Raw genomic sequence first — 17,258 nt, forward strand, 5'->3', positions numbered from 1 at the left:
TAACAGCACTCGTAACTGAAATGATCTGGAGCCGATCTGAAGTCAATGCGTATCGAATGACCTGAATGACTGCAAAGCGTAAGTGCTATGGCGTCCTTGCATGCAGCCCGAATCAACAACACCAGCCATGTAATGTCATGACAGTGGCGAGATAGCAATGTTCCTTTCGGCACGTTCACCAGACAAGAAATTGCCCTCGACTTCAACCATCAAAGGGACTGTTTGCATCCTGACTCCAGCCATATGGTCTTCAACCAGCTTTGCCTCGTTAAATGCATTTGGGTTGCAGCATAAAGCGTGGGCAATGTACAGTGGAAAATTGCCGACGACATATTTGGCGTAAGAAGTGATATTTGTTTAGCTCCAAAGGTGCATTCGAATATCAAAAGTCTAAATATGCGTTTTGCTCTATGTTTAACAGCTGCACGTACTGTGTTTTAAATTTTAAGCGAACGTGATGTAAGGTGCAAAGAATAAACAATACGATAAATTCTCGCTCGTTGCTGCGATACATGATGCATCACTTTGATGCACACAACCTCTGGATATTCGCTTTTACTATCAATGAAACTGGCCCCGTTTTAGGCAACTGCTAGTATAAGATGAATGCATCAAGCTTAACCATTTTGGTGACGGGGCATGTGCGCTATGATGGTGTGCTGTTGTGAATCATGATTGGTCACTCTCCATCTGAACATCGTCGTAGCGCTTTGTCTCGCCACCTGACATCATTACGTCACATGGTATGTTGTGACGTCACTCCAGGCTGGCTGACGAGCGGCGCGTGGAACGGAAACGGTCTATGGCGCTAAAAAAGCGGTGCAAGTTCCTCGAGGCGCAGTTCAAGATACAGGTGGGTGTCTCCGACAGCCTCTGTCGTAAAGTGACTCGGATCAAACTGTCACCAGGTCAGCATTCCGGTGAAGTCAGTAAGGTACAAGGATACTTTGGGTCGGTTATCAATAAGCAATGGCTATGGTGATGAACGGTTATCAATAAGCAAGTAAATGGTTGTGATGGTTATCATAGTTATGGTTATGGTCATGGTTACCAAAAAGCAGGTAAACTCTTGCGAAGGCGGTGTGACCTTGAATGAAGTGTGGCTGTCGTATATACGGGCAAACTGTTGAACTGACCGCGAATCATGACACATAAGGTGAAAGCGTCAAATCACCTGCCAGTGATGTTGAAAACCAATTTGAATACCGTGACAGGTTTGCATCATTGCATGGGAGAAATGGGACGTCCCAAGAACGTGACACAAATTGTGCAGAGACTGACTTCTAGCACGTGAGGAGTCAGGAAGAAGACAAAAGTATCCAAGTAGGAGGCGGCGAAATCGTTTTGTAGCCGACATTTTGCTACCATTACAATGAATGTGTATGACGTTACGCACACCTGGACTTCATGATAGGTGGACTCAGAATTGATTGCCGCGTCGGCCATCTTTCCGTTGAGTTGAGGGAAATCGTTTTACCTTTGTAATTTCACTGAAACTCGGACTGGATTTGAGTCAACGAACCGCAGTTTCAGGTCTAAGTCAAGTCAACAAATTGGTTGTTCAGTTTGCATGATAATGTTGGCACAGAGATGTCTGAATGGTTAGGGAGCTGAAAGAGAATGTTCCACAGTTGAAGATGCTAAAGCAAGCGTCACATATGATGAGGTATGCTCACTTATAACTATTGGTGTACTTTTGAGAGAAAGAGGTTGCTGTAGACAACACGAGTTCCATTTTCAGTAAATATGTTCCATGGTGCGTTATTGTTCGATTGTGCCATGTGGCGTTTGCATGACGTTAAGATATTGTCAAACTAGCCGTGCGAAAATTTCACTTATTTGTGGTACTTCCTCGTCGAGGGATAGCAGCACGGGCTGGAAGTGTTTGCTGAGCCAAACATTGTCACATGTTCATATCTTGGCCCTCTGTCCTGATTTTCTTGTTTGTTTATTCGCGGATGTAATATGTTTGCTTGTATTCACTCACCCAGTTATGACATTATTCGTTTACTTGCATCTACACACTCGATTGTAGCGTTATTCTTAAGTTACTCGATTACAAGTCCTATATTCTGTGCTAACTACCAAGTGAAAAAGTTGTGTCGAACTTCTTATATTATGCAGCACAAAACGCGTTTCGTGGCTAAAGCTTGCACTGCTTGCTCAGCATTGTTGACGAGCCCCTTGATTTTTTAGTCATTTGGAATTCGCACTCACGAACGCCAGATGTGAACAGCTGGGTGATAATATTCTTCCTGGCCTTGAACGCCGCCTGTGGGGTGCCAGGATTTGAACGACGTTCCCACGGCGTCATGCATGCCTGAATGACCTTGAAATAGTCTGCACATCTTCGCGGGCGTGGAGCTCTGAAACTAGAGGGTTTTAGGTCTTAACGAGGTCAGGGTTATGAACTTCACCAAGTGATCTGCAATTTGGCTATTTCAGCTCAAACCCCCATGCAAATGTGGAACACTCCCTTTAAATTCGCACCAAATGAGCCGCAAGTATAGATAGCCGTGTTTTTGTTGAAACACGTGCACTGTTTACCATGTTATGAAGGCCATTTTTCAAGAGCTGATTATTCCCTATACGTTACATCGGAATCCAACCATCGGAATCAATTCCGTTTTTGATCCATACCTGGTTGAGTCGAATCCTATTCGACTCAAAAATGCACTGCGCTGCTCAAAGTCAGAGTGAAAACCAACATCATGCGTTGTGGGTGTCGTGGGCCACCGTCGGCAGCGATCCTGCTGAAAATGTATCAATGGCAATGCTGATGTAAGGAAACTGCCATCGTCGTATAGGTGTTGCATCAACTGGACCGTGCTGATGATTCGAATTACTGATTTGGTGTGGGCTTCTCAAGTTGACTGCATGAAACGTTTCCAGGCAACGCCATGTACCAACTTTGAACAGCTGCCGACGAAGACGCAGGACCTCATCCTACAATACCTCAGGCCCTCACAGTTGTTGGCGATCCGCGGAGGTAGGTAACACATGCGATGGGTCATTGTGTGGCGTTGACACCTGAACTTCCATTGCAAGGATTCTAGTCAGTTGTGTTTGCGTGTTGTTAGGATAGCTTGGTTAAGAATAATTCAGCCATGATTTCTGTATGCAATTTGCTTGAATACGCTTCAGCACACAATGTTCAGACCTGGTGTCAGGTTGTCAAAGACTGTGATGCAATTACTATCACCTTAAAGTGCTTTCATATGCTCATGATATGTGATCATTTACTTAGAAATGTATGCTCGTGCCTTTCAACCGTCTGGCTGCCAGATGCTGTCAGGTATTGCTGTCGTCACAAAACGATTCCATGACGCCATCAAACAATGACGTAACGGGGCGCATTTTTACCAACTTTGAAATTTTGCTACACAGGTTGGGTTTGGAAGCTTGAACGCTTACCAATAGTTACATGTAAGCTTTTCCCGTCATATTTGATGCTTATCTCAATATCTTAAATGTGGAACATTCCATTCAAGCAATGCATAAAACACCGCCAGGACACATGCCAAAAGTAAACCTGGAACGATCATTACTGAGATCACGCAACATCATCATGTGCAGTACGCACAGACATAAATATTTGACCGCTGGAAAATCTAAAACTGACCTTTTCACGCTATCATTTCGATCTGTCGGGCAATGGACCCTCAGCCTCTCCATTGGCTCCAAGTCAGGGCACGTATTGTATTTGTAGGCGACATCTGATCGTCGCAATGGCCACCAGCGGTGATAGCAGTATGCGATAGATGTCGACGTTAATTAGTGTTTCGAAGCGTCGGGTCCGTCCACTGGTGCAAGCAGAGACGGATCCAGGATTTCGTTAAGGGGGGGCACGCAACATCGTGACACCCTAGAGTTTGGGGTCCCCCTCCAAAAAAAAATTGCCTTCCCGGTTTAAAGGGGGGCACGCAACATCGTGACACCCTAGAGTTTGGGGTCCCCCCTCCAAAAAAATAATTGCCTTCCGGTTATTACCTTTCAAGACTAGTGCTACGTCGTATATATGTATGTATTTACTTTTTCATTTATCTAATAAATACGGAAACCCATCTTACTCTGCACAACCTTATAAAGCTAGGCATGCTCGCATTCAAACACATAAAGCTCGCTTATATTCTACAGGTCATTTTAAATTCTGTAATTTTGAGGCTAAGTGTTTCGGAGCAACAGGAAAACAAAGTTGTGTTGGCTGCTAGCAACCATTTAAACCAAGCATGGACTTGATTGCTGGCTTATGCATTTGCGACTAGCCGGCTGTGCAATCTTATCAGCTGATGGCTGATGACTAATGCAGAATATTTCCTTTGTTATTAAGTAGCACAACATATCCTTGCGTTCAAAATATTTTAAGAACGTGATGCACTAGTATAATGAGTGTCACGCACTCAATAGCCAATTGAAATGACACATACGACGTCTGCGCATGTCTACGTGCGGCAATAGCGCGTAAAAATTCATCGGCGCACATTCGACTGCTGCTCTCAGAAGAAGGCACCAAGGCCAATAGGGACGGAACATGAGCGATCATGGGTGCCGCAGAAGGCCAACGAAGTGGCTCCCGTCAAAGGGTGTAGGGTTTTCAGAGCAAGCAAAAAGAACCCAACACCAGCGTGGTGGGCCTCTAAACGATTGGTAGTGCTTCGGCAGACTGATATATAAGGCCCCGGCCATAGCACAGGACCCTCTCAGCAAATGGGAAATATCCAAGACCATAAATTAATACCCCGGTGCGATCAAGCGTGCACGGGCAGGTTAACAGCACGAGCCTCGATAGGAATGAAGAGTCTTCTGCAAATGAGAGCAAAGGGAGAGAGCTCTTCATCAAAGTAGAGGGCCCCTGAGCATCGAGTGTTTCCGTGCCTTACCTTATAAGAGCCCTAGCAACAGCACAAGGTCCTCCAAGCAAGTAGAAAGAATCCGAGACTTATATGACGGGCCCCTGAGAGTGTGCCCTGGCATATGGGCCCCGGAAAAAGTGTATGGAGCCTTTCGGGTGAATGGGGATAACCTGATCGATTGACAGTGCTCAGGCTCAGGCTCAGGATTAGATAGCGTCTCAATAGCACATTGGGCCCTATGAGAAAATGCAAAAAGATCAAGGGCAGCGTGGAAAGCTCCTTTGCGATCAGATTGGCCAGGCAAGTGGACGTATAGGGCCAGGCAACCAACAGCGTGATGCCTCTAGATAGCGCAATGAGGTCCTAAATTTCTCCCAAGCAACACTTTCTCAATCAGCGAAGAATAAACTTTGCTTGCTTATGAACTCTTTAGTCTTGCTAACCATGGTTCTTGGTCGCCCATAGCCCCAAAGGCATCCAATTTTGTTGTGTTTTTGTTGTAAGAAAACTGCGTCCGTCCGGCCGGTTATGGGCCCCTTCGGAGCCTTTAGGTCACCCTCGGCATGGTCCATGGGGCATGGTCCCGTGCCTCCCCCCCCCCCCCGACCTTCTGCATCCGCCCCCGGCCCGAGCAGCTGACTGGTTGTGGCCCGCCAAGAACATGGGGCCATCCATTCAAATAAGAAATACTCACGACGCAAAAATGAGGGCTCTGAACGGTCGAGCGCGCCCACGCAGGTTAACATATCGGGCCCCCGTCAAGAGCGTAGGACCCTCCATTAAAAAAGGAAGTACCCAAGACGCGATGTAGAGGGCTCCTGAATGATCGAGTGTGCCAGAACAGGTTAACAGATAAGATTCCCAAAAAGAGCGTACGGCCCTCCATCCAAATAGTGAGTATTCAAGATCTAATACAGAGGATCCCCGAACGATCCAGTGCGTCAGAGCAGGTTAACATCGAATATGAAATACTCACAACACGATACAGAGGGCCCCAAATAATCGACTGCACCACGGTAGCAGTCGATTTGGGGCCCCGAAAAGGGCAGAGGGTCCTCCGCTTAAAAGGAAGTATCCAAAACCAGATGTAGAGGTCCCCCATTATCGAATGGGCCCAATGATCTTATAAGAAGGGGTTCCGACAGGAGCGTAAGGTCCTCCATTCGAATAAGAAGTACCCAAAACCCGGTGCGGAGGGCTCCCCAGAGATGGAGTCTAGCCGAACAGGTTATCAGATGACCCGATAGGAGAAGAGGGCCCTAAATTCAAACACCAAGAAACAATGTGCGGGGCCCCCCGGGCAATCCAACATGGCCGAGGTGGCAAACAGAAGGGGCGCCCGACAAGTGCGTAGGGCCCCATTCAAATAGCACGTGCCCAAGCCCCAACGTATAGGACCCCGAACGATCGAATGTGCCCGGGCAGGCTATTAAATAGACCCTACAAGAGCGTAACCCCTTCCCCCTCCCATTCAGAAAAGAAGTGCCCAGAAGCCTTTCTGGCGAATGGAAAGAGTCCGTGTAAGGGCCAATGATTGACAAGAGTGCCCAGGCACGCTAAGAGGAAGGGCTCCAACAACATCGCAGGGCCCTCCGAGCAAATGCAAAGAGATAAAGGGCGACGTGGAACGCTCCTTAACGATCGGAATGATCCTGTAAGTGGGCGTTTAAGCCCCGCAAACAGCATGGGGCCTCTAAACAATGTAATAAGGCTTAAAATTTCCAGTTAACAACTTTTCAAATCATTGAATGATTTTTTCAACTTCTCATAGCCCCTGCACTTTTGCTCACAATTGTTCTTGGTCGCCTGGAAGTCCAGAGATGCCCAGTTTTGTTGCGCTTTGTATTTCAAAAACTGCACCTGTTCGGCCGGCCATGGGGCCCCTTCGGAGCCCAAGGGAGAGGGGGGGGGGGCGTGGCCCCGTGCCCCCCTCTGGATCCGCCCCTGGGTGCTAGGGCCGTATAGCTGAGTGCTGTCTCTCTCCCACCCCTGCCCACCTGTCAGGGGTTACACCCGTGGTTGCCATGATGGTCTCGCACGCACATTGCAGACTCTTCCACTCGCGCTAAGTTCTGATCAAATGACCTATGCCACTGACAGCCTCACTTATCTTGATCTCCCAGGGGCGTCAAACTTTCTAAGTGACTAGGGGAGGGGGCTGATGGCCCAATAACCCAATTCCTACCTGAAGTTTTGTTTCTCAGCTGACTGATCCCGCCTTATTTTGATAAATGCCTAAGTTATTGCTGTGGCCAACTGCGCTCCTCCCCCTCCCCTTTGGCGAAAGGTCAACATTAGCTCTCCTGGCAGCACACCAAACACGGACCATTAAAAATGATGCATTGATGTACCTGTCTCAATGTGATGCAATAATTGCGACGGCTCGCTAATGTCACGGTTGCATACTCCTACAAAACAAAGAGAATAGGGACATCTCGGACCATTATGATCAAAACTGCAAGGCATTTTAAGTTGTCGTGCCTGACCAGTCGCATATCACTCCCATGAAATCGACGCTCTACCAAGAGCTGGCAGAACGTTGGCCACAAGCTTCATGGATTACGATTATTGCGATGAGCCTTGTGAGCTTCGAAAGATCAAGGGTCATACTGGAAGCGTTTCTCTTCACGCCGCGATGAACAGCTTTGCGTGAGAAACTATGGCTTGGCTGGTTTTGGCATTGTAGATCCTCCTGGCTCTTCCTTACGTACGATGTCTGCCTATGTTATCGGTCATGGTGGTTTGTAGACTGATTAGCCGGCTATCGACTACTTCGTCAACTGTAAGACACATGACTTGATGTAGTGCCATGGATGTGATGTTGATTCTCTTTGCTGTAGTCGTGTGTTGGTACTTTACTGAAACATTAGGCAACATGAATTTGTAAGAACAATTAGCATACACAGATAACAGCATCGAGTCCCGAGAAGCTTACCTTGGTAATTCGAGAGTCCTGAGCGGGCGATTCATGAGAGGCGGGGAACAGGAGTGTACGTCACTAGCACCCAATCCCACCCAACCAGCCACAGCCTCTCCAACCTCTCCCTTTATATCCAAGATGACCACCACCGCCAGAGCTGTTTATGTCAAAGCACATGGGCCGTAGATATGTCCACCGGATCTTCTTATCTACTCATGAGCACACGACAGTCGTGGCTATCACGGCGACCAGGAGCCAAGCCAGAATCTTCGTAAGGGGAAAGAGTGCAGGGTCGACATAGGGTCCCTGGTTATAAAATGTCCTCCCCCTAAAAAAGCATAACTGATTTTTTCCTTTACCCATATGTAAAAAGAACACGTAAGCCACCGCAAGGTGTCTTTCTCGTTTGCACTTTTTAAACCACCGGCACTTATCATGTTACAATGGTTCAGTGGACTCTTTCTGAACCAAGAGCAGTGAGTGGCGCTTAACGCTCAGGTCCTTTGTCGGTATTTTTCTGGATTCTACAGACATATAGAGGGCCCGTAAACATCGTACCGAGGTCAAACATTTCCATTGGTATGGTCTACCGTCATTCAGAATCGAGTAGTCCTACATTATGCAGCATATTTTTGAGTATGCGCGCTCGCATGTCAAACACCCAGACGCCCGGCGTTCCAGTCTCCTTAAGCCTCGCTGCGTCTGTCCCGTGACTAATGTCAGGCGACGGACAACGTGCGAACGGAGGGTCACGTTGGTCCGAGAGTGTCAACGCAATAGGCCCTGTGACATTCGAGGTCCCGTCCCTGTCCATGTTCAGTAAACGTTCCCATGGCTGACTCGAGGCCCCTTGCCAGCACCGAAGGCACTGTGGGCCCCTGACTGACGCAGGACCCCCTATTATTTCAGTGGCACCTACCAGCACCAATCTCGGGCCCGGGCCTCTTTCTTGCTTGACAAATATGTCCGCAGGGCCCAGGACTGACACGCATCCAACCGTTCTGTGTTGGTGGTCCCTGGCTGAAAATAGGCGCCCGCATTGTCTCAGGGGGTCTACAATCGGTGCAAGAGGCCCACTGACTGACATTCGAGGGCCCTGTCCTTGGAGCCGGGATTCTTAATGTCACCTGCAGCAAGCACTCGTGCACTCCGGGCCCTCCATTCCGCGCCCCTACACCCTGTGAGCTGTGTGGTCTCCTTGAACACTGCCCGTGGCCGAATAGAGGTCTTTGCCGACAAAAGCCGCACTTTTAGGCCCTGTAGGCCCCGAACCAACAGTGAAAGGCCTTCATTGACTCAGGGGCCCCGACCCATGCAAATCGCGGGCCGCGGACTTCTTCCTGCAAGGGAAATGGGCCCGCACGTCCCGATCAGCACGGAGCCGACTGTTCAGTGTTGCCAGACAATTGTTCCTCCCCCTCCCGCACATTCCTCTCCCCCCCCCCCCCCTCTTAACCCCTCAAGACCAAGCCCTCAGGACCACCCAAAGTAATGTTAGTGTGTGCCGTGTTTGATATTTTGCCACCACAAGCCTCCCTCTTGAAGAAGACCAAGCTTGCAGCAAGCGCGAGCGTTGAGCGCGTGACGTATTGTTGAAAATTGTGCTGGCAAATGTCAGAGAAATAAGAGGCAGTTTGAGAAGGGCGGTGGGGAAGGAGAGAGGCAGAGCGTTCAGCTTGTACTCGCAATCTGTTGTAAATGTCATCTTTAAACGGGACTGCATTTTGAATAAGTCGTGATAAATAGTGCAAAAGTATTGCATAGAATGCAGACGCAAGTTTTTTCGCGTTGTTCATGCGTGGAAAAATTAAGCCCAACGTATGATTTCTAAACAAGTCGCAAAAAGATATGCCGAAGATTACCCTGTTACCCTCCAGATCGTGCAACGTGAAGGTAATGATCACGCTAAATGGTGGCATGGTTGACCGTTGTCAGCTTCAGTTTGGGATCATTTGCTGTACTATTTTCGCGGGCCCCACTTGCATTACGCACTGCTTTGTCGTCGCATGGGTCCCAGACTTCAAGCCCTCCAGTTGTCGAATTGTTATGTTTTTTGTCTATGGAACCGCTTGATGCGGATCGTTTGCGCCGGTGTTCCGAGCAGGTAAGACAGCACCAGCTGCCAGCGACCTGGCCGCCAACCGCCGCCAGCGTAAGATCTCCTACTCTCACAGGGAAATGGCAGTGACGTGTGTTTTCAACTCACTGTCACGCTTGCGCGACAAACGTTGTCACTGGCTGGGTGTGCTGACCGGTGGAAATGTTTTTGTCGCACATGAACGTCGTCGGCGCCGCTTCGTTCCGCTGTACAGTGTGCTCTGTCGGTGCCGGCAGTGTCGCGTGGCTGGCGCCAGGCAGTGGACGACAGCATGGAGCACCGCCATGACCTCCACCTTACCGGAGACGACGTGAAGCACGCCAGCGACGAGCGGCTGGATCGGCTTCTACGCCGCATGCCGTCCCTGCGGCGGCTCACAACCGACCATTACATCCAAAAAACAATCGACGGCATCATCTATGTCATCTTCTCACCGCCGGCGCCGTTATCCGTTGACATCGTCTGTGAGTGTTTTGTGTGTTTTGTCAGTGTGAGTGCGACAGACGCCTCTAAAGCGTTATCATTTAATGGCGCATGCCTCAGTCGCGATGTTATCGGACGGAGTCTGGGAGCGAGGGCAAAGGCTGCAGGACGCAGCGCTGTCTCAAACTGAAATCCGTGTGTCGTTCCAGCCCGGCTCGAAGGACACCTGGAAAGGGTGGATTTGTTCCACTTCGACGCGGCCCCACAGCCTCTGGAGGGGCTGTGGACCAGGTGTCCCCGGCTGGGGGACGTCACGCTGCCTCGCGGGTCTGCCGAGCGGTGCGCGGAGGTGCTGCTTCGCCGCCTGCCGTCCCTGCGGCGGCTGGACGTGGCGCGGAGTAACGTGCGGGGAGAGTGTTTATCGCTGCTCCCCGAGTCATTGGAGGCTCTCTCGGTGGCCGAGTGTGAACATCTACAGCCGGCCTGCCTGCGTCAGCTGACCCGCTGTCCTCGGCTGCGGCGGCTGGACGTGTCACGTGTGGAGGGGCTGCAGGCGGCAGACCTGGCGGCGGTGCTGGCCGGCTGTCCACAGCTGGAGCGGCTGACGGCGAGGGGGCTGGAGCCGGCGCTGGAGCTCTGCCTGCCGCCGGCCGGCCTCCCCTCCCTCCGACACCTGGACGTGACGTGCTCCCGTGAAGTCACCGACTCCACGCTGAAGCGGCTGCCCGACCTGCTGCCAGGCCTGCACTCACTCAGCATATACGGTGAGTATATTCCACATCACGCAGTTTCCGTGTATTCCGTAGTGGCAACACGGTAATGGTGCAGCTGAAGTGACGCATTAAAGCCAGCTGTTCCATATCAATAGGACACGCTCCCGACCCCGCATGCCGTGGCTCCGCCATGGAGTTGCGAAAGGCGGTGTTGTCTACAGCACCAGCGGTTCAGCCGCTGTTCATGTTCTGACGCCATCTGGCGATCACGTGACGGTGCTGATGCATTGGACCCGGTCCGGCTTCTTGTGTGTTTCAGGGTGTCACGGGGTGACGGCTGTTGGGCTGGACAGCCTGCCGCGGCTCAGGCAGCTGTGTCAGCTGGACCTGACCTGTCTGTCAGCTGTGACGGACGCCACACTGGACCGGCTACACGGGCCGCGTCTGAGGATGCTGGACCTGTCCGTGTGCCAGTCTTGTTCAACAGATGGTGTCACACGGTGAGCTCACCGGTGGGGGACGTGACGAAGGCGATTAGATGAGGAGCATTGCAAACTGGCGGCGTTTCACGTGGCCTGGACACCCCGGGAGGCTGCCTGTTGTTGTTGTTTAGCTCTCGGCGTGTTTCCCGCCCAGCCGAGCCCAGCCGAGGCAGCTGATATGTGACCTCGATCAGTAGTCTAAGCCTGGCTCAAGACGGGCCGGTGTTGAACGGCCAGCGAACTGCAGCCTTAATGAACCAGGCTGTGCCCCTGCCTGCGGTGTGCTCGCCCTGTCCCCTCCGCGTCGCCATCCCCCCGTAGGTGTGACCCGGTGCCGGCCCATACCGGTGGCCGTAGAGTCTGCTCCTCCGCAGCTGAGCTCACCACGAGACAGCACTTGTGCGTCCCGCTCCCAGGGCCGTCACGTGGTGCAAGCCCCATGTGGCCGGGGTGTTGCGGCCGGGACGGGCTCTGACGTCACACCGGGCTCCCCACTGCGTCATCGGTCCAGTCAGAGCCGGCTGCAGGGGGCGGCACCCGCTGTTACGGCGGCGGAAGCCTCGCAGGCTAACGTCTGCTGACGCTGGCGAACAGTTGATGGGGCGCGTGACGCACCACGGAGCACGTGGGTGGTGCGCCCTTTGTTCCGCTGTGTGCCGGTGTTGTGGGTGTGACGTGTGCTGTGCTCTGTTGCAGGCTGGTGCTCGGCTGTCCGTCGCTGACGGTACTGGGGTGGTGGTGGTCTGACCTACGCCGGACCAGGTCCCTGGTAGACAGCCTGGTGCGCCAGCTGCCCCCGGACCGTGACGTCACACTCGAGGTCAACGGTAGGTGGATGTCGCACCCGCTCTCCTCCGTGTCGACGGATGGAGCGAACTGAGCGTTCGTCGCTCCGTCAATGGGATCGTTGATTATGCGCCCCAGGCTATTTATCGGAGGCTGGAATTGTCGCGCCAAGTCCGGTCCGACGGCTGAGCTCCGAGTCAGCTAACTAAGCAGTGATTGCACGTTGAAAGTGCATCGCACCGCATCCTCGTCGGGGACACGTCTGGGTGACCGTGTTACCTTCCATTGTTACACTGCACTCCCGGCGGTCGCTTGTTCACGTGGCGCCTGGGTTGCCGCGGCGAGAAGACGGAGCGCACGACCCAGTGCTGCGGTGACCGGTGTTTGTGTGAGCCAGCCGCCGTGTGTGTTCGGTGGCTGATGTCGACCCACGCTCTGCCGGCAGCCGGGGATCTGCAGCGTCTGCCGCCGCTGCCGCCCGGCCCGCTCAGCCTGAGGGAATATAAGCCATGGTGAGCATCACACAGGCCACAGTGCTGCGGCCCGGCCCGGTCAGGTGCGCCGCCACCGTCCGACACGCCACAGCCACGTGTTGCCGGTCCACCGACGCACGCCCTCCACTGCCGATGCTGCGTGTCGCCACGTACCCGCACGTGCCTGCCGCCACGCCGCGCGGCACGGCCGTGCTGTGTCGGCACGTGCTGCAGCCGTGTGCTGCGAGCGGCAGCTGGCTGGGGAGAGGCGTGTTGAGCAGCGTGTCTGTGCAGCCGGAGCTGTGCGGCAGTCAGTTGCTGACGGGCGGCTCGTTGGCGAGGTCTGACTGCGTCCCAGCCGGCCGCCGGTGGAGCGTCTGCACTGGGCCGCCCCCGGTTGGCGGGTGAGCCTGTGGCCGGCCGGTGCTTGGTCCGGACGCTCGTGTCACCGGCCCGTCCGCAGACAGTGGTCTGCTGCCGCCTGTGCTGGTCTGCGGGCCGCCCGCCAGTCGCACGCGCACGGAAAGCGTGACATCCGATGGCCGCACATCACCGAACACCGCACACCTGCGTCCCGTCCGACCGCTGGCTGCCCGACGCCACTGGTGCAGCCGTCGCACACATCTGACAACGCTGCAGTCACGGCTACACGGCGATAGTGAGCACACGGCAATGCTGGAGCAGCAGCGAGACGAACCCGAGACCCGCAGCACGTTAACTGGCCTCCCCGAGGCTGTTGACCAATGGTCGCCGTGCTGCCGAACGCCAACGCCCTACTGTCTTGTCATTGGCTGAAGTGCCAAAGACGCCGGCCGTCAGGCTTCATCTCATTAGTTAGCAGTTAATAGCCGGTCTTTCATTGGCTAGCCTTAGAAATTTGGGCGGAGCCACCGTACGTTTGCATTGTCGGTCTGTGACCGAGGCAAAGGGTTCTGATGGCTGATCATGGCGGCCAACGCGCATTGCGTCCTATTTATTGAGAAGCATTGACGCCCCCCAGCGCGTGTGCACAAAATGTGTGCGGGCAAAGTAACAATATCGATCGCTTGCCATTTTGTCTTGGAAATATGTTGTACAAACAAATATGTAAATTGTGCGTGGATGAAAAAAGCATTTGTGGGTACTGTAGCATGGGGACTTTCCTTAGAATATTTGTCAAATTCATCGCTGCACCCTTGACGTGTGAACGAAACATTTCACGGGGTATTAATATGCTCCATTCACCTTTTCATCTGTGGCACAGAACCTATGGAATTGAGTAAGGATCAGCAAGCACTAAACACGCCAGAACACAACGTTGCCAAACTGGGCGCCGGCCGACATTAGCAGAACGGCGAGATACCGCCCGCTCATTGGTCAAGAGAAGCCGGCCCGGTGGGGACCGACCAATCGCAGAGCGGTAAACTTCTTCGGGTGTCGGTGGAATTATCTCGGCATGTTTCTGCGGAGCTACGGAACTATCGTCCATAGTCCCGTGTCCCATCCGGCTCCACTCATCAGCCGTCTCCTTACATGCCCTCGGCTACAGCGCTGCTCCCTATTTCGTCATAAATCGCCGAGTCTAGATAGTGTATTGCGAAGCTGCCCATTTTTGAGACTCTAAATATATGTCCGACCCGCAATCCATATTTGGAAATCCTGTCCCCGCAAAGAAATTTTCCAGGAAAAGCTGGCTGCGCATGGAAGCCCGGTTTCTATTATTTGGCGTGTTGTATGTTTTAGTCAGTATTTGAGGTGCACCAACTTAGGTATAATGAAGTATCTAAACGTGAGCTCTGTGTCGCGTAATTAACGTAAGAAATGACTAGGAAACTACACCCGTTTCTAGCATACGTGTGGTTCATTTACAACGGAACTATTATCTTTTTGACTTTAGACATCCTCTGGCTTAAACACAGAGCTTTACTTTCTCCGCTCCAGAAATGTGTTCTTTGAGGTGAGCCAAGATGTGACCTATACCCAAAGCTCTATTTCCAAACCTGGATCACCTTTGTCCGTGATTATGCAGGTACGTGCCTAGACAATGCATTAATCAGTGCTGTTGTACAAAATGTTTATCGGCTGAATGCCGATGCCTGGTATAACCACGTTTACCCACTGAAGTCTGTAGAGCCTGCACCATCGACCAGCCGCTCGTCTCAGATTAGCAGACGTGCCAGACTGCCGGCAAAGTGTCCCATCTGCGAAGGAGCGCTATCATCAGGCACATTTTGCCACCACCGCATGAAATGGCTCTGACTTGGGTGGTCCACCTAAAGAACAAAATAATTGCTTGCCTGTTCAAATACAACGTTGATTACATTGGAGAGCACCGACTCGATGGTGTATTGAACCAGACAGGTGCTGGCTCTCACTGTGTCCTTTTTTGCAATGAATTACAGCGACAATAGTACATTTTATCATTTTCGCTTTCAAAAGAGCAGACCAGGTGACTGGGAATCCTATTTTCTGGCCAAAATTTTCCTGAAGAGTCGTAGACATGTAGACGTAGACATGTAGCCGTAAAGTAAGGCACACAGATTTGATGTTCCCACAATAAACACTGCCTTCAGTAAATAAGTGCACATGTATGTATATACACATATATAAAGTGCAAACGTTCGTGCATCTTGATTTGGTGTCGACGTCGTGACGTCACGCTCGTCTGCGGTTCAAATATCCGCGACATTGATCTACCTCTGAAACCAATTACAACACATTCCATGATACGTACGTGGCAACTGTTTGGGACCGGCCCAGTCGATTCTAGTCCGTTGAGGCGAACGGCTGAGGCCCAGCCCCAGTCGATTCTAGTCCGTTGTGGCGAACGGCTGAGGCCCAGCCCCAGTCGAATCTAGTCGCGCGGCGTTTCAAAGCGTCTGCGTTCCTCTCCCCGGAACGAGTGGGCCGGGACATAATCGCCTCGTTTACGAAAGCCCTTCCCGACTGCCCGCTGTCACAGGTCAGGGTCGACCCGCTTGGGTCACCACGGCGGGCCGGACGAGTGCGTCCGCGTGCGTTGGTCGGCTTTCCAAAATGAGAGCTTGCAAGATGAATGGCTTAATCCACGCCCGGCCGGGGAAGTCGACTTTCCTCACCATTTTTCGAGCGTAGCTCAAAACGGAACGCTCGCAGCAACACCACATTTGCTGTGCCTGTAATCTATCAAGTTTGCATCCTTTGTGCAAACTTAAGTTTTTAATCGACGAATGTTAGTGATCCAAGTGAGGTCAACGAGGTGAGTCTGTACAAAACTTATGCCAAACATAACTTGTTGTGAACTATTTACCGTTTGCCCAAACTTGCCGTAGTAATGTAACGTGATAATTCCCTCAGCATGTATATCTAGTACTGTAAACTTATTTGCCGCACCTACGGATTCGAAAGCGGTCGGGCCATATCAAAGTCACCCGAACCAAAAACGGCAATGCAAAGTTTGGAAATAGAATTATCCGGCGTCATAATGAAATTTACATTGCCGGTGCGCTAATCTCGCGCATCTCCGGTGCATATCAAAGCAGTGGGCAGTGTGCAACCATTTCATTGGTTGCACATTGCCCATTGCAAAACTGCCTGTAAACGGAATTTTACCATCGGACGCCAAAATAAATCAAAAGATCCGTATGGATCTTCACGCAAAACGTGGAATTCAAAGATGGAAAATACTGTGCTACAATAATATGGCAACCTATGAATACGTCTCAACAGCCCAGATCATCCAGCATAACGACGGCATAATTTGATGTACTTTATGCCAGCCAACGCCAACTAATTCCTTTACCTGAAGCGAGAAATAAAAGTGGTCTTTAATACTGTCACAAAGGTATTTTGGGCGCTTACGGCGCCAAAGTGTAAGGCGAGCGCCAACAAATGTTTCCTTTTTTATCTCATGAGCCAAATGAATGTGAACAAGAATAAGAAGTATGCGTTGAAGTGGTGCTATTGAGTCTGGCACTTAAACGATGGTTGCTATCATTCCAAGCAGTGCTTTGCTTGGACGCAACACACATTTTTACGATTCGGTCTTCGCGCGGCGCCAAAACCGGCGCCAAATCCCGCCGAGAGTGCCAAAGTCCGCTACCGGCGCCAATGCCATTCCGAGTGTTACACTGATCACAATGTAAGCTTGACATCCGTACATTCGTTGAATAATCGTTCATCGGAGGTGGATCATTTCAAGTCAGGGGTTTGGGCTTAGCCTCCGATTCATCTCCGCATTTTAATCTAGCCCATTACTGTGTCAAGCCATACAATGTTGCGGTACACCTATTTTAGCAGTCGTGCTTGCGGGATCTGCTTTCACCAAAGCATTCTCACGTCTCGCCGGGTCAGCAGCTGCGCACCAATGTACTGATGCTCAGTACGGTGAGACGCACTGAGCCGCCTCTAAATACTGATCAGGATAAATACTGTGGTGTGCAGGTTAGTTTCATCAAGTGAGTTCTGCCAGAAACTGTCATGCTGTCAGCAATAAAACACTTGAGGTAAGCACAGCACAAGCGGTGCAAGCCGTAATTGAGCCAAACATTAC

The 17,258-nt window shown here is 51.6% G+C and overlaps 1 protein-coding gene across 2 annotated transcripts in view; it reads left to right on the plus strand.

The window, feature by feature from the left end:
* LOC119090399 (plectin) overlaps positions 1–17,258 on the plus strand; it is a 79,056-nt gene that overhangs the window by 57,962 nt on the left and 3,836 nt on the right. For both annotated transcript variants that reach the window (XR_005093221.1, XM_037213196.1), the window contains exons 8-11: positions 10,504–11,058; positions 11,327–11,507; positions 12,186–12,316; positions 12,721–12,787. Coding sequence is in view for 1 of the 2 variants with exons in the window: in XM_037213196.1 (XP_037069091.1) it covers positions 10,504–11,058; positions 11,327–11,507; positions 12,186–12,316; positions 12,721–12,787 (934 nt within the window). In the remaining variant the exon portion in view is untranslated. The remainder of the gene's footprint in view (positions 1–10,503; positions 11,059–11,326; positions 11,508–12,185; positions 12,317–12,720; positions 12,788–17,258) is intronic.

Source organism: Pollicipes pollicipes, unplaced genomic scaffold, assembly GCF_011947565.3.
Source record: "Pollicipes pollicipes isolate AB1234 unplaced genomic scaffold, Ppol_2.1 Scaffold_1600;HRSCAF=1878_pilon_pilon_pilon, whole genome shotgun sequence".
Lineage (NCBI taxonomy): Eukaryota > Metazoa > Arthropoda > Thecostraca > Pollicipedomorpha > Pollicipedidae > Pollicipes > Pollicipes pollicipes.